Source organism: Trichomycterus rosablanca, chromosome 20, assembly GCF_030014385.1.
Source record: "Trichomycterus rosablanca isolate fTriRos1 chromosome 20, fTriRos1.hap1, whole genome shotgun sequence".
Classification (NCBI taxonomy): Eukaryota; Metazoa; Chordata; class Actinopteri; order Siluriformes; family Trichomycteridae; genus Trichomycterus; species Trichomycterus rosablanca.
The window spans coordinates 1,063,905-1,086,539 of NC_086007.1; the positions used below are offsets into that span (position 1 = coordinate 1,063,905).

At 43.3% G+C, this 22,635-nt stretch overlaps 2 protein-coding genes across 2 annotated transcripts in view; one reads left to right on the plus strand and one right to left on the minus strand.

The window, feature by feature from the left end:
• Positions 1-13,518, plus strand: part of pkn2a (protein kinase N2a) — a 28,940-nt gene extending 15,422 nt beyond the window's left edge. The window contains exons 7-22 of the mRNA XM_063016985.1: positions 111-281; positions 486-595; positions 2,068-2,211; positions 4,537-4,612; positions 4,733-4,898; positions 5,686-5,809; positions 5,891-6,024; positions 6,957-7,053; positions 7,143-7,234; positions 7,327-7,503; positions 7,601-7,663; positions 8,322-8,398; positions 9,002-9,144; positions 9,573-9,680; positions 9,769-9,849; positions 10,427-13,518. Coding sequence (XP_062873055.1) covers positions 111-281; positions 486-595; positions 2,068-2,211; positions 4,537-4,612; positions 4,733-4,898; positions 5,686-5,809; positions 5,891-6,024; positions 6,957-7,053; positions 7,143-7,234; positions 7,327-7,503; positions 7,601-7,663; positions 8,322-8,398; positions 9,002-9,144; positions 9,573-9,680; positions 9,769-9,849; positions 10,427-10,630 — 1,967 coding nt within the window. The 3' untranslated portion in view covers positions 10,631-13,518. The remainder of the gene's footprint in view (positions 1-110; positions 282-485; positions 596-2,067; positions 2,212-4,536; positions 4,613-4,732; positions 4,899-5,685; positions 5,810-5,890; positions 6,025-6,956; positions 7,054-7,142; positions 7,235-7,326; positions 7,504-7,600; positions 7,664-8,321; positions 8,399-9,001; positions 9,145-9,572; positions 9,681-9,768; positions 9,850-10,426) is intronic.
• Positions 13,519-14,330: 812 nt separating this feature from the next.
• gtf2b (general transcription factor IIB) lies at positions 14,331-22,635 on the minus strand. Its single transcript, XM_063016669.1, has 7 exons — positions 22,582-22,635; positions 20,750-20,856; positions 19,121-19,254; positions 17,972-18,118; positions 17,745-17,874; positions 15,573-15,854; positions 14,331-14,836 (listed from the first exon to the last, which is right to left on the minus strand). The coding sequence occupies exons 1-7, from the start codon at positions 22,596-22,598 to the stop codon at positions 14,703-14,705; spliced, it is 951 nt and encodes a 316-aa protein (XP_062872739.1). The 5' UTR covers positions 22,599-22,635; the 3' UTR covers positions 14,331-14,702.

A 22,635-nucleotide genomic window follows, 5' to 3' on the forward strand; every position in this document is an offset into this window, starting at 1 on the left:
GGCTTGGTTTGTACTTGCTAGACCTGAGTATTTAATAAAAGTGCATATGCACAGATGGACGGATGACTACAGTGGACAGATTAACCTGTTATGACCCCTCGCTCCTGCAGGAACGCTGGATGTGCGGTTGATGGGCTGTCAGGATCTGCTGGAGAACGTTCCTGGCCGTTCGAAGGCCGTGACGGCGTCCCTGCCCGGCTGGAGTCCCAGTGACACCCGATCTTCCTTCATGAGCCGCAGCAGTCGCGGCCGAAGCCTCTCCAAATCCGAAGAGCTTTCCAGTTCAGTACCTTAATCTTCACTGTCTGAAAAGAGACTAATAATTATGTTTTAACATTATAACAAGCATTTAAATGCTTAATAGTTCTTATATATTCATGCTGTTTCACACAATTTCACAAGAGACCTGTTTTCAGTGTGTGCTTTACAGTTTCTAATAAAAATGGTGTGTGTGTGTGTGTGTTGTTGTCGTCGTTGTTGAACAGATGAGATCAGTGCTGTGTTGAAGCTCGATAACACTGTGGTGGGACAGACCAGTTGGAAACCAGTCAGCAATCAATCGTGGGATCAGAAGTTCACACTCGAACTCGACCGGGTAAGTGACAGTACACAAGCATATAGTATCAGTGTACGTACGGGCATTAAAGTTGACTCGCCATCCTTACACCCAATCCAGTCGTGGCCACTTGGGGCTTATCTCTTTCTCTCTCTCGTCACCCAATCGGGGGAAACCGAGGCTTATTTTCACTGCTGCACCACCTTTTTTTTTTTTACATTTATGTCATTTTGCAGATGCTTTTATCCAAAGCAGCTTACAATTCTGACCATTTACAATCCAAGCAATTTAAAGTGTAGAGCCTTGCTGAGGAGCCCAACAGTGGCAACCTGGCAGTAATGGGGCTTGAACCAGCGACCTACAAGTTGTAATATTGCATAAACATAGACTTTCATAACTTGTTAGTAGGGATCGGGGCCGATCAAGGCATTTTTTAACTGATCGGCATCGGCTTTACTAAACAAACCCGATCGTAATCCCGATCTTTTGTTTTACACCAGCATGTCCGCTGTGTGGAAATACTTTCAATTGGAAAGTGAAACGAGTCCAGCAGCGACGTGTAGCGTCTGCACTGTGAGCGTTTCACGAGGCGGTGGGAGCAGAGCTGCGTTCATTACTGTAGAATTTTACTGTTTATATTGTGTGTGAGTCGAGGATCACGCCGGTTTACAAAACAACATAGTGATGCACTCGTTTAATAAAGAAATAAATACTCGCTATATTCACATATTGTCGGGAGCAGAACACTTTATTAACTTCTTCTGTTACGGTACCGAATAGCGGACAGCTAGAGTCAAGCACGGTATTCCATGCACTATGGAAGGCCTAAAGGGTCAAAACACACTCACTTCGTGTACAAACGTCCATCAAACCATCGTCACGATACAAGCACTTTAAAAACTGGCTTTCCTTCATAACAAAAGAGCCTGTCCATTTTATTTTGGTATTCAGGTTTTACTGTAATGCTTTTAAGTAACTTCTTTTCTTATATTCAAGTTAAGCTGCTACACAGATTTCTGTTCATTTTTAGTGCATCACTGCATTAAACAGATTTTTTTTCTTCGAATGTAAAGTTTATAGTAAAACTGTAATTACCTCAATAATTTTGATTGATTTTGTAAAAATACAAAAACATTAAGCAATAGTTTGGATGCAGCATTTTTCCCTACAGCACTGCAGAGCTATTTAGTTGTTAAACATGTACACTGGATTAATGTGAATAACTGTAATGTAGTTGAAGTGTGCACTGTGCGAACAGTATTATCCAGTTCTTATCTAGACAATATCTAGAAAATACAAGTATCGGTTTGAGACTCGGTATCGGATCGGGATCAAAATTAATAATCGGGATCGGGAACAAAAAAACGTGATCTGGACATCCCTACTTGTTAGGTTAGATTTTTAGCTCCAGTACAAAACTAAAGAAGCAGTCAGCAAGCTAGGGTTGGGGTTAAGGGTTAATATGTCGTGTTGAGTGTACGGTGTACGTCATGTTTTCGTTTGTGCTGCAGTCTCGTGAGCTGGAGATTTCGGTGTACTGGAGGGACTGGCGTTCTCTCTGTGCTGTGAAATTCCTCAGGCTGGAAGACTTCCTGGACAACCAGCGCCACGGCATGTGTCTCTACCTGGAACCACAGGGGACGCTGTTCGCAGAGGTACTGAATAATTACTGAGGCACAGGAAAATGTCAAAACATAGACATGTGGATCTTTCTACTGGGAATTTTCACCCACTTGTTCATGCAAAATGCTTCTCAATTTGAAATATTCAGCCATCATGCACAGCGATTCTATAATATCTACCCACATACTGTATATATCTGTTTAATGATGTTTGGGTCAGTAGGCTGTGTATGCCCTTGAAGAGGGTAATGGTTGATTTTAAGTTACGTTTAGAATTTTTATCCTAGAAAGTCGCTTTGTAGATGCAGTTTTGTTTATCTGTTTGTTTTTTACTGATTTTGTTTCATTTTGCACCAGTTCCACTGGCTGCAAAACAGACCCAGAGCATCATGCTACCACCACCATGCTTCATAGTATGCGAAATGTTGTTGGGATGAAAAGCCATACCCATTCTCTTCCAAACATTCTGTTGTATTTTTTGTACTTTGTATTTATAAATAAATGTTTATACATTTGATTTCAGGACCTTTAGTTGCTTAGAAATTCCTCCCAACTTCAATTATTGACGTTCAGTCTAATAAAAACAAATATTTTTTGAAACCTACACCAAGCTCACAAGAATTTTCTACTGTAATGTTGAGGCTCAGTGTATTGTGTGCAGACAAGCTAGCCTTTTTTACATGGACTCAAGCTGTAGTTGATCATAATTTGGAATTATAGAGCCATGTCACAAGGTAAATAAAGAATTGGACCTTTCTACACCATTAAATTAAAAATCAGAAGTTATCAAAGAATATCTTTGTGATCCAATCGCAAACATTAACAGATTGGAAAGTCTGCAATTACATTGACAATATGGCCAAAGGTATAAAGAAACCCTCCTAATTATTGTGTTCTTGTCTTTCAGTTACACCCATTGCTAATAGGTATATTAAATTAATAAAATAAAGCTAATTTGAATGGCAAGACACTTTTCTCTTCCAGCATGACTGTGCCCAAAGCGAGGTCCAAACAACATGGTTCAACAAGTTTGGTTTGGACGGTTTTAAATTAATTGATAGCGTCTAAAATCAGTGCCCGACCTGACAAATTGTCTTTCCATTGACTTCTTGTGGAAAATCTTTCCAAAAGACTGAAGGGCCAACTTCATACGGAATGTCCAACAAGCTTATGGTCTGGTGTCCACATACTTTTGGCAGTATAGTGCATGTGACACATTTATGTGTATGTAAAGTTCTGACCCTAACTGTAACTTTAATTTATTAAAATAAATTAATTCTAACAAAATGAACCAAGTTACATTTGACTGAAATTGTATGTGTGGTAGCATTATGCTAATACTGCACATTATGAAGTAATGTAAACGACTGAACTTCACTCGATAAATACAAGAAAACTAATCACATTTTTCACTAAACCTGAAGTAAAAGAAATGCTTAAAACTGTAATATTACATATTCAGTTGGAATTTTGAAGTTTTGTTGAGCTTTATATTGAATTATTTATTAATATATTTCTGTGGTGAACTGTACCTCAGTGTAGCATCAGGGCTTCTGCTGAGGCTGCACGGACTGTACCAAGAGTGGAGAAAAACGGGGGGGAGACACTTCTTAATGAAATAATAAATATTAGTTGCCAAGGTTAATTAAATAATTTTAACAGTAAATTAATAAAACTTAAATTATATTGCTTATTTTTTTTATAGAACCTTCCCTTCTCACATTCTACCATTAGACCAGTCCATGTCTTCAGTTCAGTTCAGTGCAAACAACAGTGTGTGTAACTGTTTTTATTACAGAATTATGTTGTATTAAGAGATAAAGCACATCTCTTATATAAATACATTAACCATACAATAATAATGCAATAGTTTGCGAAAATAATGTCCCCAAATTGTTGTTTTCTTGTATTTAGGGGTCAAAACAGTGGATCATTCTGTTTTACATACCTGATTTGGCTTTGTCTGCCATATAAGCCTTATTATAATTTTATTATATTTTAATGAAATAAACTTTTGTGTTAAGTGTTTTCCCATTATAAGAGGGCAGTTGTAGCCTAGTGGTTAAAGTACTGGACTAGTAAGTTGAAGGTTGCCCCACCTCTGCCAGTTTGCCACTGTTGGGCCCTTAAGCAAGACTGTACACTGTGTATACAAGTCGCTTTGGATGAAAGCATCTGCTAAATGCTGTAAATGTAATGTAAAATAAGCCTGTATACAGAAGGCAGCTTAATGCTTTACACAATAAACAAACAAAAAACATAGAAATAGTCATTTTGTTGAGTAATGCTGCGAGGGGACACTGAAGCTTAATTTTTTGTCGCTTGGGGAATGATTTTTCAACGTGTGTGTTTGTGTAGGTCACGTTTTTCAACCCCGTCATTGAAAGAAGAACCAAACTCCAAAGACAGAAGAAGATCTTTTCCAAACAGCAAGGTAAAAAGGTTTCCTCCACTTCGATATACATGAGCGTACATTGAGACCTAGATCTTTCGGTGAAGTGTTTCATTAATATCTCCTGATGGTGTGTGTGTGTGTGTGTGTGTGTGTGTGTAGGGAAGACGTTTGTAAGGGGTCCTCAGATGAACATGAACATAGCCACGTGGAGCAGGTTGAGAAGAGCCATACCTTCCATCAGCAACTCGTTCAGCCCACTGCAGGGAGCGGAGCCAGGCACCGACACATGGCGCAGGGTTCAATCACATACACACTCTCCAACCAGGTACACACACACATTTACATTTGAGCTTCATGTAAACTAAATAGGGCATACTTACTGGGTCCTAACTCCTGGGTTATTTAACTCTTTATTATGACTGATTACTGCTGCTGACTCCCTTGTGCCCAATAAATATTGAACTGGTATGATTGCATCTATTAAATATAAACATAAGCATTACAGTGGTCATAGATTTTCAATACTTCAAAGCTCCTAAGATTATTTGTACACGCAATTGTCTGTAAGTACGTAGTACACGGAACAGTGGTCTCTTTACCAAGGTTGGCAAAAAAACAAAAGCTGTTGCCTTATGCTCAGAGGACTGATCTAGATAAAAAAGAAGGTACATATAACCAAATGTTGTGTGTATATACATATTATATTTAATATTGTATGCCGAGTGCCCTTCCTGACGCAACACTCCTATTTCTATCTGCGCTTGGGACCGGCACTGAGAGCGCACTGACAAGTGCTTCTCCCAATGGCTGAGCTTTTTCTGCCATGCCCAGTGCCAGTCATGTCCATGCAGACGCCCAACTGGCCAATAGCATCGCTGAGATTTGAAACCTGGATCCCAGATTTTAGCAGTAGTGAGTGGGCTAGTGTACTTTACTGCTGACCTAGGTGTATATAGTTTATAATTAAACATTGAAGACACATGAAGTGAGTTCCAACCGGTTACTTAAGCAAACACAAAAAATGGCGCATCTCATTAAATATAAGCCATAAACTACACATCACTGACAAGTGGATGTAAATGTTTGATTTTATTTGTAATAAATCTCCTCAGTGATCCGATGGTGACCAAGCTGGACTTCGATAAAGACGCTACACCCGGTTCTAAACGATACTCGGCCGTCAGTATCAGAGAGACGCTTCCGCCCGACAAGATCCACCACAAAGAACCGAACCAGGTGATGCTGCGTAATCAATCAATACCTTTTACCTCTACATTTAGGTGCCACCCTAAACCTGAGTGTTCCTTCTCCCCTCAGGACGCCTTCAATTTCCTGAACAACAGGAACAGCGTGGCGGGAAAATCAGAGCAGAAGGAGAACACGAAGCACGAGATCCAGATCCAGCCGTCGGGGTTAGAGCTCATGACTGGACTGAAGAACATGGACACGAGGTGATTCGGGAATTGTTGTCGCCTTTAGATGCTCAGATGTAGAAAATGACAAATTATATGTCAAGTATTATTTCTTTTATAGCATCTAAATTTAAAACTATACCTCTGGTCTCAAAACCTTGAAGTTAAGGGTGATATGTTTCAGAAAGCTTCATTTAAATAAGCAAAATTATTTACAGTCACAATATGGATCTGTTGGAAGGTGAAGCCCCCATTCCCATGCTGACATACACTATGTGGAGAAAAGTATTGGGACGCCCCTTCTAATTATTGAATTTTTGTGTTTCAGCCACACCAGCTTCCAACAGGTGTAATAAATCAATGATGTAAAGAGAATTACATGCTTCCAACTTGCATAAACAGTTTAGGGAAGGTTCTTTCCTGTTCCAGCATGAACAAGCTCCATAAAAACATGAAGCCCTGACCTCAGTTCCACTCAACAGCTCTGGGATGAACTGGAACACCAGCCATACAAATTATAGGCATCTTTTGACTATGTGGGCACAAATTCCCATACACAGACTTCTCAGAAGAGCGGCTGTTGTTCTAACCAAAAAGATCACACAGAGGTCACTTGATTTTAATTCCATTTGTTTTTTAGATGGGACGTCCAACAAGGTCATGGTCAGGTGTCCGAACACTTCTGGCCATGTAGTAAACCAAGTCCAATAATCTGTTGTGCTAGTGTTGCTTCCAAAAGCAGTTTGGAACTTCTTAGTGGGTAGTCAAAATGCAAATTTGGCTGAATTATTTAAATCTTAGTTATGCAATGATGGGATAAACCGCCCAAATTAAGGTGTACTAGCAGACGTGCAGATGCCAAAATAGCTTCTACAAAGCATTAAACAAAGGGACTGAATACTTTCCTGGTCCACCAATTATACATGTTTAGCCTCATGGTTTAGCTAATCACCATTATGTGTCATTTTTAGGGAGGAGGAGGAAGACGAGGAAGAGGAGGAACAGTTCCACTTCAGCCTGAGAGACTTCAAGTGCCTTGCGGTGTTAGGGCGCGGCCATTTCGGAAAGGTGAGTCAAACCGATGTTTGTTTTTCTTCCTCATCTGTACCGCTGTGACGTTAATTGTTTGACCGACTCGGCTGCGTCTCATTCCACAGGTCTTACTAGCCGAGTACAGCAGTACAGGAGAGATGTTTGCTATCAAAGCCCTGAAGAAAGGAGACATCATAGCCCGCGACGAAGTGGACAGGTTCGGGACGGACGTCCATATTTACGGTTTGCTGTTACGCTGTTGCTGTTGGCATCCTTGCTAACGAGGGGTGGGGTGTGTTTCCTGCGCAGTTTGATGTGTGAGAAGAGGATCTTCGAGACGGTGAACAGCATCCGCCACCCCTTCCTGGTCAACCTGTTCGCCTGTTTCCAGACTAAAGAGCACGTGTGTTTTGTGATGGAGTACGCCGCGGGAGGGGATCTGATGATGCACATCCACGCTGACGTCTTCTCTGAACCGCGCGCCACGTACGACGCGTACACATAAACAGACCGTCGCTTTCAAATATTGTTGTTTTATCATTGATTATAAATTATATATGTTTTTTTATGTTTCCTCTAACAGGTTTTATGCAGCTTGTGTCGTTTTGGGGTTACAGTTTTTGCACCAGCACAAGATCGTGTACAGGTATGAAATCTTAGAGGTCTAACGTGCCATCACACCGCTGCGTGTTGGAACTCTAGGGTTCCGATCTCAGCATAGCCACAGATCTGCCTGGGCGCCCACACAAACACGATCGGCTGTGTTTTCGGGGAGGAAGGGTCACAGCTGATCTGGGTGAATTGGGAGCTTGTGTGATTGAGGGGGAAGTCACATAGGGGGCTGTGTGTGGACCCTTTCGTCATCAAGTGATGGAGTGGTCGGTGACTGCGCTGGCAGAGTGGTTTGTAAGGCTTGCTGGGCAAAAACGCGGTTGGCACAAGCAGTGCAACTACAACACCCAAACAATCCGAAAAATTGAAGGTTAAATTACTTGGTATTGGTGGGACTTGAACAAACAACCTCCAGGTCAGTAGACCTGTACCCTACTATAACCACTGACCACGGATTTTCTGCTCTTAATGTTAAGTGCTACCTGCTGTATCATTACATAAGAATATTCATGAGTAAATACATAAATACGGATATGACCATAAATATACGGACGCCGTGAGTTTGATGGACATGCTGTACCAAACCTATTAATATTAAGTCGCCTACATTGCCATTTTTATTAAGGTTAACATGTATTTACTATGTAAGAGAGGTCATGTGATCATGAAAATGACTGAACTTTATCCTACAGGGATCTGAAGCTGGATAATTTACTGCTGGACATGGAGGGCTACGTTAAGATCGCCGACTTTGGCCTTTGTAAAGAAGGTGAGGGTTTTTGTTCTATTTTTTTTTTTATTCTTTAGCAGATAAATATGATACAAATAAACAAAGTAGTTTAAAAGTTCAGAGAGGCAAAGCAGTCGGGTGGCGCCCACCACCACCGAAACAAACACAACTGGTCATGTCTGAGAGAGGAGAGGCCAGATCGGGCATCACCTCCAGTGGCACATGGAATTTGGATACATCCAAATTGGGACTACAGGAAGTAAAAAAAAAAAAAGAGATAAAAATATTTGGAGGGGTGTTTTGCTTATTTTAAAGTTGAACACTTGCACAAAATCAGCTACACCCTGGCGAAGGAGAAGGCGCCACTTCATTTTTAGAGATGCTGCACCCTCTGGTATGGGTCTGGTATTGTGCCAATCACAGGGTTCTAGTAGCTGTATTTAATGAATTGTTTCGTGTTTGGAAACCTGTAGCCAAAAAATCATTACACTCCTTCAAAAATGTGCTATTGTATTAATTTGAAACAATAATTAATATTCAGGGAGTAAAATAATTGTTAGTATTTTATGATTTGAATGTAGAAGTGATGGATAGTCTCTCTGTGTGTGTGTGTGTGTGTGTGTGTGTGTGTGTGTGTGTTAGGAATGGGTTTCCGGGATCGGACGAGTACGTTCTGCGGTACGCCGGAGTTCCTGGCCCCCGAGGTGCTGACGGAGCCGTCCTACACCCGCGCTGTGGACTGGTGGGGGCTCGGCGTGCTGATTTTTGAGATGCTGGTCGGTGAGGTGAGTAGTGTAGTGTAGAAAAATGCCCTGCAGGACCCGCTGGGCGCTGCTTTATATCAAGATGCACTATATGACAAATAGTATGTGGACGCTGATCCTAATTATTGACATCAATTATATGTCTGCAACTTTAGGCAGCAGTTTAGGGAAGGCCCTTTTCTATTTAAGCATGATTGACCTTCTGTTCACACTGCAAGGTCAATGAGTACATGGTTTGATAGGTTCGGTGTGAAGAAGTGTTGACTCCAACCCCAGTGAACATCAGTTGTGAGCCAGGCTTTCTCAACCAACGTTAGACCTAATGGAGACAAATTCCCACACTGGCATATCCATTGGTTTTAGAACAAGCTCCTGGTCAGGTGTCCACATACTTTAGGTCAGTCTCTGAAACTCGAGTCGACCGGCTCACCGCCTCTCCGTCTCCGCAGTCTCCGTTCCCCGGCGACGATGAGGAGGAGGTGTTCGACAGCATCGTGAACGACGAGGTGCGCTACCCCAGGTTCCTCTCCACCGAGGCCATCTCCATCATGAGAAGGGTGAGTGCTCATTACGAAACGTTCTGAGATGCACACGTGTGCACCGGTAGCTTATCACTGATGCTGAGATGTGTGATGTTCTCCACAGTTGCTGAGAAGGAACCCGGAGAGGAGGCTGGGAGGAGGAGAACACGACGCCGAGGAGGTGAAGAAGCATCTCTTCTTCAGAGTGAGTCCAGTTCTTCTCCTGGTGTTTCAGTAAATGTTGCGATGCTTCCTCAGATGTTTCTCAGAGTTTTGGGGGTTTTCATGATTTTTCAACCGTTCCTCCTTCGATCGGTGCGGTTCAGCTGAAGAACTCACAGGTTCTGATGAAGAACTCACAGGTTCTGATGAAGAACTCACAGGTTCTGCAGAAGAACTCACAGGTTCTGCAGAAGAACTCCTGGGTTAAGCTAAAGAACTCACAGGTTCTGCTGAAGAACTCACAGGTTCTGATGAAGAACTCACAGGTTCTGCTGAAGAACTCACAGGTTCTGATGAAGAACTCACAGGTTCTGCAGAAGAACTCACAGGTTCTGCAGAAGAACTCACAGGTTCTGATGAGGAACTCACAGGTTCTGATGAAGAACTCACAGGTTCTGCAGAAGAACTCACAGGTTCTGCAGAAGAACTCACAGGTTCTGATGAGGAACTCAGGTTCTGCTGAAAAACTCACGGGTTCTGCAGAAGAACTCACGGGTTCTGCAGAAGAACTCACGGGTTCTGCAGAAGAATTCACAGGTTCTTTTCTCTTCTCTCCCCAGAATATCGACTGGAACGGACTGCTGGCGAGAAAAGTCAAACCGCCGTTCGTGCCGACGCTCCTCGGAGCGAGAGACGTCAGCAACTTCGACAACGAGTTCACGTCGGAGGCGCCGGTGCTCACCCCGCCCCGAGAGGCGCGCCGCCTGAGCCGGGACGAGCACGAGATGTTCTCCGACTTCGACTACATTGCAGACTGGTGTTAGCCTTCGCGCCGCCTGGACAACTTTAGCCGGGAGCCGATTAACGGAACCCGGGACGACGTGCTCGACACAAAACGGACGTCCACGTAGATTAGAAGACGTTTGAATGGAACACAGCCGGGATTTTGAAGGGTGCCGAGTACCAGCGAGGACTTGAGCACTGACCGATATAATGTTAGTGTTTTTCTTTCCTCCCGGTTTAAAAGAACGTCGGGTCCCACAAAATCCCCAAAATTGTCAACTCTTACCCCCCACACTGTGGGTTTTGTACCAACTATACAAATCTGGTGTTGCTTTTCTGAAGCAGAGCAACAAGTTTTAATCGGCGTGCGAGCAGCGCCTGCGCTAACAGTCCCTATTCTTACAGATTATGATGAATTAAATAACTAATCATGCACTACAACGATTAATAGGAGTTTATTTACCACTATAGGGTTTTGCCCCCTGGTGCTCTGCCACCTCTGATCGCAAAAAATGGGATGAATTGGGAACAGGACTGTTTGGTTTACACGTAACAGCGTTTTTGGGGTGCCTGGGCGGCACAATGGTCCAGCGAGGAGTGTCCATGTACATTTTTGGCATTTTGCGGACGCTTTTATCCAAAGTGACTTACAGTTGTGACAGTATACAGTCTAAGCAATTGAGGGTAAGGGGCCCAACAGTGGCAACCTGGCAATGGTGGGGCTTGAACCACTAGGCTTCAGCTGTCTGAATCTCGGCAGAGCCACCGACCTGGCCGGGCGTCCACGCAATCACAATCGGCCTTGTTTTCGGGAGGGACGGTTGCTGGGCGTCTATTCCCGCTCCCGCCTTGAGAGTTTGGGGAAGGGTGTGGGGGGATTCACATGGAGCTAAACGTGGCTGTGGGAAGTAGCTGCAGATTTGACACGCGTCTCCTTGGTCAGATCAGGGGTTGGACCCTCCATATTAATGTTAATGGGTTTGAAATTAGATGTCCAGTGAGCTCTATGTCAGGTGTCCATATTCTTTTGGTCATATAGTAGATACTATAATTCCTGGCGTTTTACCGATCAATTAAGCACCCTGTATATGTATATTGTATATGAAGCTCAAGGGTTCAGGTTTCACCACTGCCAAGCCACCAGCGTTGGGCTCCTCAGTAGTTTGGTGGTACCTCGTGGTGGTGCCTAATGCCCAAGCGTACAGCATTTCCTGCTAGCACGTCCAACATGACTGTTCCCTTTTATACATGATTAAGTGACTGTGTAACTGGTTCTTTAATCCCAGTATTAAATTGTAGTTTTTTTTCTCGACTTTTGCTGTTTGACTGTATAAATTAGAAGCGCTGTGTGAAATACAACGAAGGCACAGGGTGACGTGACGTTCTGAAGGACGGTTGTCGTTTTGTATCATGAATTTCTTGTATTGTTTCGATTTTTGTAATCGTGAGTTGGTCTGCCGTACAGATGCAGTTCGCAGGTAAGCAGATTCGTGACCGTTCTGCGCTGTTTGTCCTTTATAAGTACGAGTTTTTCACCACAGAACCATCGGTGGTTTCATTAGCACTGACACGTCATCAACTAGGCAGCGACTGTTAACGATTAATTGTTTTCCTTCCCGATTTTATACAAATAAGACGTGATTGGTTCAGCATCAGATCTCCCGTGATTGTCTTTGATAGATTAAACAAACCAATCCTCGGACGACCCGTTTAGTTTAGCAGCATCTTGGTGCGTAAAACAAATAGCGCTTTTCCACCAAACGAACCCTGGTTCTTGAACCGGTTCTCTTAGAACCTTGGTGTTTTTTAGAGAACCGGCTGTTTCTGCTTGAGCAGTGCGATAAAACAGCACTAAAGTTCCACGTCAAGAACATGCATGTGTGTGAAATAACCATCAAACCCAGTCTAAAATACAATACATGTATCTGTGTTTAGCTGGATTTACATCACGTGTGGTGGTTTTGCAGCTCGGGGTTCTGAATCCGCTTCTCGGGAAAGTTTAAAAAAAGCTTCACCTAAGTAACGTGACTGAATGTACTCAAAAGTACCACACAGAAACACTCAACTACTCTGTTATTACTGGTTATAAGAGCTCTGAACTGGTTATAAGAGCTCTGTACTGCCGAAATTCATCAATCAGTGTTTTAGTACAAGCCACGTTACGCTTTATTTTTCACGTTAACTGGCTCATAATTCAATCAGGTAAATCAGCAGCGGTTTTACAGCTTCTCATGTGAAAGTGTCCAAACCTCTACACTGTGACACGGCCACAGATGACATCTCACAGTATTCTGTGGTGCCAGATTAAAACACTAGTTCACTGTCTGGAACCTCTTTTTTTCAGTGGAAACCTGCTGAACCGGTTTAAAATCGAGTTTGCGGACCGGACTGGAACGGAGCCGAATCCGCATCTGTAAAAAAAAAAAAAAAAAAAAAAAAAAAAAGGGTAAAGCAGCGTCTTGGACTTCATGGTTTGGCTTTTGTCCTGACGGTGCAGTATAAACTGAAGCAGATTCAGTCCACATGTACAACATTCAGACTAAAATATCTATTGTTGTTCTTTATTTCTAATATTAGGAGTCATTTCACAGGTTGTTCAGCAGTAATGTTTGATCTCACACCCACTTCTCACCAACCAAAGAACCCGTGATGTTTCTGTACGGCCTGGTGAAGAGCAGATTATTATTATTACGTATCTCAGATCGATAAGAGCCATGATGTATGTAGCTCATTGTAAATAACGTGGTCGATGTAAACGCTCGTCTGTGTGCCGTTACGTGACTTGATTTTTCTTTGTTGTAAAAAAATGGTCGGCGGGAGGTTCAGAGCTCGGAAGGGGTTCGCAGCCCATCGTGCCATGCTGTAAATAAAACGTTTGGTATGATTGATGCCCATCATGACCTCGAAAATAAAATGTTTGTTAGTTCAACCGAGTCTTCCCTTTTTTGTACTTTCATTCATTTATTGTATGTTTTACCACAGCTTTATTCTGGTCAGGGTCTCGGTGGGTCTGATTCATTAGGCAAAAAGCAGAAAACACCTGGGACAGGTCACCAGTCCATCAGGCACGTGCACACCGCACACGTTGGCACTACAACCTGTCTCCCTGCCATTATTCTCTCGTTGTGTCCTGTGCTTCACTTATGATTAGGTCACAAACACTCTATGGATCTGGTTCCTCATTGCTGCTGCAGTAGCAGCCTCTGCTGGCTGGTCTTACAGTTTTACAGTATATCAGTAACACCCACCCTGCATTGCAAAAAATATTTATTAACCTCCAACTCACTATAGAACAATCCCTGCTGGTCGTGTTGCCAAATCCACTCAGATTCATTTAATTTTCCTCTTTGATTTTACGCTGCACATCAGCGCACAAACTTTGATCTCTCGCTACTTGTTGACGTGCATTTTTGGACGTGGTATCGTTAAACCCCTCGTCACTTCTCACGTGACAGAACGTAGTTTGGGAGACCAGAGAAGCTCGCCTGTGATTCCAGTTGGTGATAGATGGTGTGGTGTGTGACCCCCCTATCACCCATCAGTCCACACCAACCTGAAAGACTCCCGATCACAAGAGATCCAGTCGTGTAGTGAGAACTGTACAGCGATCTGACCACTTGGAACGTCGTGTAGCGAGAACTTGGCATAAGAAGTGGACGGAGACCGATTGCGAGGGCGTGAGCAGTGTGAGCAGCGCAGGGGGGTATGACAGGGGGGTAAAAAGTGACAGGACGCCCGTGGTGCTTTTCTGAAAAGCATTTATTGTTTAAATTACTACATACATTGCAAACACGCCAACAAAATCACTCGTCGTTTCCTACAAAAGAAAATGTTTACAGTGTGAAAGCGGCGGCGGCGGCTGCGGCGGTACGCCGGCGACTCCGCGCTCTCAGCGGCGGGTTCTGTACAGTATTTATTTACACACAAAAGAAATGCAGATCAGTACAGTGTGAGATCTGGTCAACCTGGAATGTGTCTCCTGTCCGAGCGCAGAATCCCTGAAACACCTCCGAGAAAGAGAAGAGCTAACTTTACAACCCAACAGAAATCTGAGTACAAACAGGTGTGTGTGTGTGTGTGTGTGAGAGTGTGTGTGAGTGAGTGAGTGTGTGTTCACAGCTGAGGCAGTTTATCCACAGGAGTATCGAACTTGAAGTCTGGAGGGAAGAGGTCAGCAGCGCGGGGGTAGATGAGCCTGTAGGACTGACGGATGGTCACGTCGGCCACGCCCGCTATGTCTCCGATTTCTGTGCGAGAAACGAAGACGACAGAACGTTCAAGCTTTCGTTTAGTTTGTTTGTATAATGCCATGTTGTCACATTCATGATTTTCACAGCAGGAATCAGTGTTTTATGGTAGTTTTATTGGTCTCGCAGCCAAAAGTATGTGGACACACTTATATTTTTACATTTTCAGCATTTAGCAGACGCCTATATCCAAAGCGACTTACAACTAAGACAGTGGCAAGCTGGCGGATGTGGGGCTTGAACCAGCGACCTTTCGATTCCTAGTCCTGTATCTTAACCGCTGAGCTACCCCTGCCTTAGAACATCTAACCCTTACAAACACTAGCGCATCATGAGAGCCTTGGTGTTTCGGAAACGGCGCCCCACAAGATCCAGCAGATTTTGGAGTGGATCTGTAGGAAGCGCTCGATAAGGGGCTGGCTCACAGTCGACGCTCCAATTCATCCCGAAGTATTACAGATTACCATGAGCGTCGTGCCGTCCACATACACATTCTACGTCATCCTACACTCCCAAAAAGAGGGCGTGTCTAAACTCTTAGGTCCCTTAAAATGCTCCCACTGTGGCACCTTAATTATACGAGTGGGTTTATTTGTAAATTGGGGCGTCAGGGAGAGTTTAAGCGTTTTCGGTACACGGAGGGAGACGCTAGCCGGCGTCTTATTAGAATCCTCTCTACTGAGGGTAGTGGGGAGCAGGGCGGGTCACTAGGTTATGGACAGACCCTCCGACTCACCTTTCTGCGTCTTCTTCTCGGCCGAGGCCTGAGAGGCCATGTAGATGGCGGCGGCGGCCACGGAAATGGGACTGCGCCCCGGCACCAGGTCCAGCTCCACGGCCTTCCTGGCGATGAAGGTGGCGGCCATCTGCACGTGTTTGGGCAGGCCCAGGTTGGAGCAGAAGCGGGACATGAAGTCTCCGGTGGTGATGAGATCCACGCTGGTCTCCAGAGCCTTCAGGATGAGCTTGAAGCAACGGCCGATCTCCTTCTTGGAGATGCGGGACACGGCACAGATCTCTGACGGAGGTGAAAGAAGAGCACGTGTTAGCGACGGTACAAGACACCAGAGACGGGGACTCGAGTCCGGACTCGTTTCAAATGACTCGGACTCGACTCGTGACTCGTAAACAGCAAAAGTCAGCAGCATTAGTTACGTGTGATAATTATATATATATATGATCCGACATCATTGTGATCGTGTCATTTTCTGCTCTCTAATAATAATAATAATAATAATAATAATAATAATAATAATAATAACGCTCCGGCCGTCTTAACCCACAACACACGATGTGTAAATGTTCCAGCCAGCTTCCGGTGTAGTGATGAAGCGTCGCTCTCTACTTAAAATGGTGGAATACCCTACGTAGTGCACTCCACAGTAACAGATCATGTGAATGGAACGCTCCTACAGAATCGGCGCTAATGATCGTAAGAGCCGCTTTCTGAACCAATCAGAGCTTCTGATTGTAATTGTTAGTAAGAAATGCTGTTATTTGCATTTATTCAGTTTGCGTCACAGATGACGTGGTAATGAAACGCTCGATCGGCTTTCTAACCACTTCCTGTTTTACTTCACCACCGGGAAAAGTTTGGAGGTTTTTAATTATAAGCACATTTACAAAATAACGGATTCTGTTCCTAATGGGACGCGCGCTTATAAATGTAATAGCATCTGGAAGAACAGAAGCTAAGGTAAGCAGCGGTTATGATGGTTTCTGCTGTGTTTGGGATTTTGGCCGCTGTGCCGTGATTTATCGAGCGCTTTTGTTCTGTAATGAAAACAAAACGTATCAGTTGAAGCTTTTAACTGGAACCTTCTCGTTACAGAAATTACTTTCAGTTACACAATGAGGAGGAAAGTAAAGACACGAAGTAAAACGGCTAAATACACTCGCTAATCTGTTGTTGTTTTTATCTGAACTTACAGATTATTTCTTTATTTCTACTCTACATTTATAATATATGTTTTGTGTAGATTATATTGACTCGTGACTTGACTTGGCTTCTTGTAACTAATAAATATCGGGGATTTTTCCCAGTGGTCATATTGTATAGCTACACTATAGGCCAAAAGTATCTGGACACCAGACCATGAGCTTGTTGGACGTCCCATCTCAAAAATAAATGGTTTTATTTATTTATAAGGACTTCAACGTGATGTTTTACACTTTGTTTACATTCATGACAGGACAGGTAGTTACTGCTTACAGAAGATTCATCAGTTCAGAAACCCACGCAGACACGAGGAGAACATGCAAACTCCACACAGAAAGGACCCGGACCGCCCCACCTGGGGATCAAACCCAGGACCATCTTGCTGTGAGACGAGCCACCGTGCCGCCCTGTTACTGATCGATACAGGATAGTTCTGTAATATCAGTGATGACATTGTAGGCTATACACACTATATGGCCAAAAGTATTTGGACGCCTGACCGTGAGCTTGTTGGACGTCCTGTTTACGTTTTCGGCAGTTAGAAGACGCTTTTATCCAAAGCGACTTAGAATATACAACTTACGCAATTGAGGGTCCAACAGGGCCCAACAGTGGCAACATGGCCGTGGTGGGGCTTGAATCAACAACCTTCTGATTACTGGTCCAGTACCTTAACCGCTAAGCTACAACTGCCCTGAAATTTGCTATTAAACCAGAGTGACCTCTATGTAATCCTTTCAGCTAGAATAGAAAAGACGTCTGTGGGAATTTGTGCCCGTTCAGTCAAAAGACGGCAGCATTTGTATGGCTGGGCGCTGATTGGACAGTTGCTGTTCCGGTTCATCCCAGAGCTGTTGAGTGGGGCTGAGGTCAGAACTCTGAGCAGAGGAAGTAAAGGCCTTCCCTAAACTGTTGCTGCTTTAGTAATTGATTTATTACACCTGTTAGCAGCTGTTATGGTTCTCGTACCTTTGAAGGTTCGGGGGACGCCCTCCTGTCTGCAGGCGATGTATAGACACGCTGAAGCGATGGCGTCGTTACTTCTTCCCTTCAGGCTCTTCTGCTCGTAAACTTGCTTAAACAGGTTGTTTGTACGGTCCTACACACACACACACACACACACCGCGATGAGCGTGGGCCCCGTGCACAGACGGACCTCGAGCGCTCCGGGACTCGCGGGTCAACGTGAGACTCACCACGATGTTCCGGGGCAGGTTGATCCTGTCGGCCATGGTGCTGATCTCTTTGAAGGCGTTCAGCATGGCTCGGTCCGAGCTGCTCATCGTTCTGCGGTTCTGATACTTGGAGTTACCGAACTCGTCGAAGCTGGCCGAGCCCGTTCCCTACGCCGGGGATCGGCGTGGAAAAAAGATGAGATGAGCAGTCATGAGGACATCCCAAATTAACTTACAACAGAATTCCTTTAAGCACCTTTTATAGAAAAAAAACAACTGACTGGAATAAAATTATGCTTTTTTTTATTTGGACAATTTCAAAATTGTCGTTATATTTTTGCATCCCAGCCCTCCTTCCCTCCCCCAGGACCTCGACCTGGTCATGGAGAGCTGCAGACTATCACCACTCCTCCTCCAACACTGGGTCACAAGCTACAACATGTCAAACACTCTCTTTTGGGTACATAGTCCAACCAATAGATGCCGCAATTACAGCAGCACTGAGAAACCCGTTCGACCCTCCCATCATCACTTACTACCATTGGTTTCATTATGGGTGTCTGTCTGGTCGATAGCACTGCCGACCGTGGTGCACTGACGTATTAGACCTCGGCGCCACCCAAGCACAGAGTACAACCTGATCTCAGGTACTTAAAGACTGCCCCCTTACTGGGATGATGCTATTTACATGCATTTATTCATGAATGACCATAAGTAAAGTATAAACAAAGCAGCACAAGGGATTCTGGGAAATGTAGTCAGCAATGCAATGCAGGGATGTCACAGTATCAGAAATATTTGAGCACCATCACTCCATCACCTCCTTATGCTGGGAGAAAATCTGTGCCCTGATTTCAGGACTTTTTATATTTTATTCCCAATTTAGTCATATCCAATTCCCTGGTTGTATCTCCCCTCCTGACTGAGCAGCGTCATGAGACAGGCTCACACAAGGTTTAGAGTCACATCCGGAGAGTGTGCAGCGTCCTCAACCAGCCAGCAGAGGCCGCAACAGCAGGAGCAATGAAGAATCCCTTTGAGCATCCCACCCTCAGACACAGCCAATCATGCCTGTGCAGACGGTGTCCGGTCAACAGCACAGCCGAGGTATCGAACCCGGATCTCAGCGGTGGTTGGATAGCAGAACAAACGTGTCGGATCTGGCCGTACCTTGCCGATCATGGTAGTGAGGTCGCCACCGTTCAGGAGCGGGTTCTGCGCATCGCCGACACGCGACGGGTCTTTGTTGGCTTTCTCGTTCGTGAACGTTCTCCACTCCGAGCCGACGTCGATGACGCGGTCACCTGGTGAGGAGAGGAATCGAGAGAGGAACCGAGGATAAACAAAGGTGCCACGCCCTTCTACTGGCTTACTTGAATGCATTGCAAAAGACTCCATTACACTATCAAATCATGACCTTCCACTAACTTTGGGTGTGTCGCTACTTTGCACAGGTTTCCTTCAGTTCTGCTCAGTACTGACAGAATCAGGTGAAATACACAATTTGGACAAAAGTATCTATCTAACATCTATCTATCTTTTAACACCGTGATTACTCTTGTGAGTTACATTCACGGCAGGAAAGGTATATGTTGGTGCTTTGTTTCCGTTACGTAGTCTCTGATATTATATGTATATTCCTAATTTAGTAATTGTAATGAAGTTCAAAAGTTTTGATGTTTAATGAACAAAAAAATAACCAACCCATCGTTGGATTAAAACGTACCAGCCCACTACTGACATCAAATTTTCCTCCTGTACTGATAGTACTGATAGGGAGGAGCTCAGCAGAAAATGACAACAAAACAACCCATAAAATAGCCATAACGATACTGGGCACTCAGGATGCGCAGCGGTAAAACACTCTAGTCCACCAGCGCTGACAACTCAAGAAATCAGCAGGCTGTCTATAGGGAGAGGGACGATGGTTGAAACTGGGTTCCTCTGCTGATCGAGGCGCCTGCAAAGGTGGAGGGCTGATAACAGTATGCGATCCTGTGCTTTCTATTCGAGTCCTCAACGAAAATAGCATTCAGGACTAAATTTACACAACTTGCACAATCTAATTTATATGTATATATGTGTGTGTATATGCATGTATACAGTTTTTATATATATGTGCATATGTATAGATTAGTATTTGTGTATAGTAATCACATCTCGCACTTTTACACACTTCTTCACTTTAATTACTTCTATTTTTTTTTTTATTATATTTTGAATTTTTCTAATTTTCTACATTTTTACATTTTAAAAACATTTCAATATTTTTTGCATAATATATATTTTGACTGTTTGTACGTTTTTGTAACTAATGTGGCTGAGCAGTCACTAAAGCATCTCACTGCCAGTTGTACTGTGTATGACTCTGTATGTGACAAATAAACCTTGATTTGATTTTCTAAGTTTGCATCCCTGACAGGTAAAAAGAATACGATCTCTGGCTGGGCATGGCGAAGGGGGAGCGAGATCGGGATTTGGGGTAGCGCCAACAGCGAGATAAACTTTAATTTGCAATGACTGGATTGGGTGAAATGATTAGGAGGGAAAAGGTGAATAAAAAATACATTAATTACAAGTACTGTTCTGTGAATAATCCCCAAAAATTACCAAAAAATCCAGACCATCAGTCCTACAGTGAAGGCACTCTCGAAGTTAAGAAAATAAAACCATTTCCTCGCTCTTATCCAATCCCAGAAGTACTAAGCTGCAATGTCATCATATGCACGTCATACATGAGCGGCCCTAATCGCTAACTGACCGTCATCCATACAACATGTCAAAGCTCTGGGTTCGTACCGACTACGAGGCCACATTCAGGGCAGATCATATCTCCGGCTCTGTAATCCTCCACCAGTAGGGCATCGGGGTGACTGGGGCACTGCACCCTGGGCAGAGTATCTCCACTAAAACAGAGGAAAGTAGACACGTGTGTGTTACTACACAATACTTCGTCACAATTGCACCTCTTTACACCATGAGTCCGTTTTTCTATACAGTAAGGATGAAACCTATGTAGACATATGTATGTGTATAGAAGTATATGCGTGTATACAGTTTTTATATACATATATATGTATGGATTTGTATTTGTGTATAGTAATCACATCTGTATAGCATTATGTTGCACAGTTTCTGCACTACTTGTCACTTTTACACACTTGTTCACTTTAAATTGCTCTTTTTAAATTATATTGTTAATTTTTCTGCACTTTACATTTAAAAACATTTCTATATTTTTTGTATAATACATATTTTGTAACTAATGTGTCTCAGCAGTCACAAAAGCATTTCACTGCCAGTTGTACTGTGTATGACTCTGTATGTGACAAATAAACCTTGATTTGATTTTGATTTGAAACCAAGTCGACCGCCCTCCCTCAGGCACGACCAAATGTGTAATACAACAGCGATAGGAATATTTATTTGGTTTCGCTCTGCCTGATGAATTACCGCTTTTGTCAGTCTGTGAATGGTGACCCAACCCTGAAGACCTGGTGTCTTTGTCCGTCCCTTCAGAACAATGTTAAGAAGTATGGCAGTGACCTCTAATCACACAACAATCAACTCCACGTTTCTAATTAATAGCCCAGGTAATTATGTGGCTGCCAGCCAGGGTGTGATCTCACATTCCTACATCCTATCCAAAGTGTATTAGAATTACAATTATTATTATTATTACAGTATTAATGCGATTGTATTTGCTGTAGAGCTGAGATATTACAGTAGGAGTCTAAATCCTAAAACATGTGCTGTTGAAGCTGTGATTAAGTGCACTATGTAGGGAACATGAAGGTATTTGGGACGCACCCACAGGGTGCACATGAAACATTGCTTTATTACTTTGATGTCCAATATTAATCACATTTTACTGGGCGATCAACTGACAGTTTATTAATTTATACTAGTGAATATGTAAAATGTTGATAAATATGTTATATAGTTGGAATTAGCTGGCTTGCTAAGCACTGACTGCCACGCTGTGTTTGTTGTGTATGCTTTATCTGTTTTTGTCGCCTCGATCATACCTTTAATTACTGTCTATATAAATACTAACAAAAACCATAACGAAATATGAATTCTATAAACACATGCCTTAGTTAAACAAACATTTAGTAACGCATTGTTAGCATACCGGCTAACGTAGCCCCATACTTGGTGCTTTACAATGCGTGAGAAATACTTTAAATATCTATTCAATAAACTTTAAAATTAGTTTGTTTTACTCAGCGAAATGTTGTTGTTTTTTTTTTCAATTGTTTTAACCCAATCATTCGAAATAAACAACAATCGCTCTAACGCTGAAAAACCGTGGCTCGATCCCAAACCGCTTGACTGCTAAACTACGTAGTCAACTACATAGTACGCAGAAATCATTACGTCACTCCATACATAGTGCGCAAACGAAGTGAGTACGGACCAATTTAGGACACAACCCAACCCCTTTATGGCAAAGAAGACAACTAAGAACCGTAAACGTTTACAAAACACACAGCAAACATTCAATAAGGTCTATAAAGACTCCAAGGTTCTGAATATAATAAAACCTATATATGGCGTGTACACATGATCAACACAAACATCTACACGAAGCGTAATATTTAAAAGGAAAAAAGGGGAAATGTACTAACCGACTGGTTGACGCCATACTGTCACTATCATCTGCGTTCTAACAGCCGCTAGCG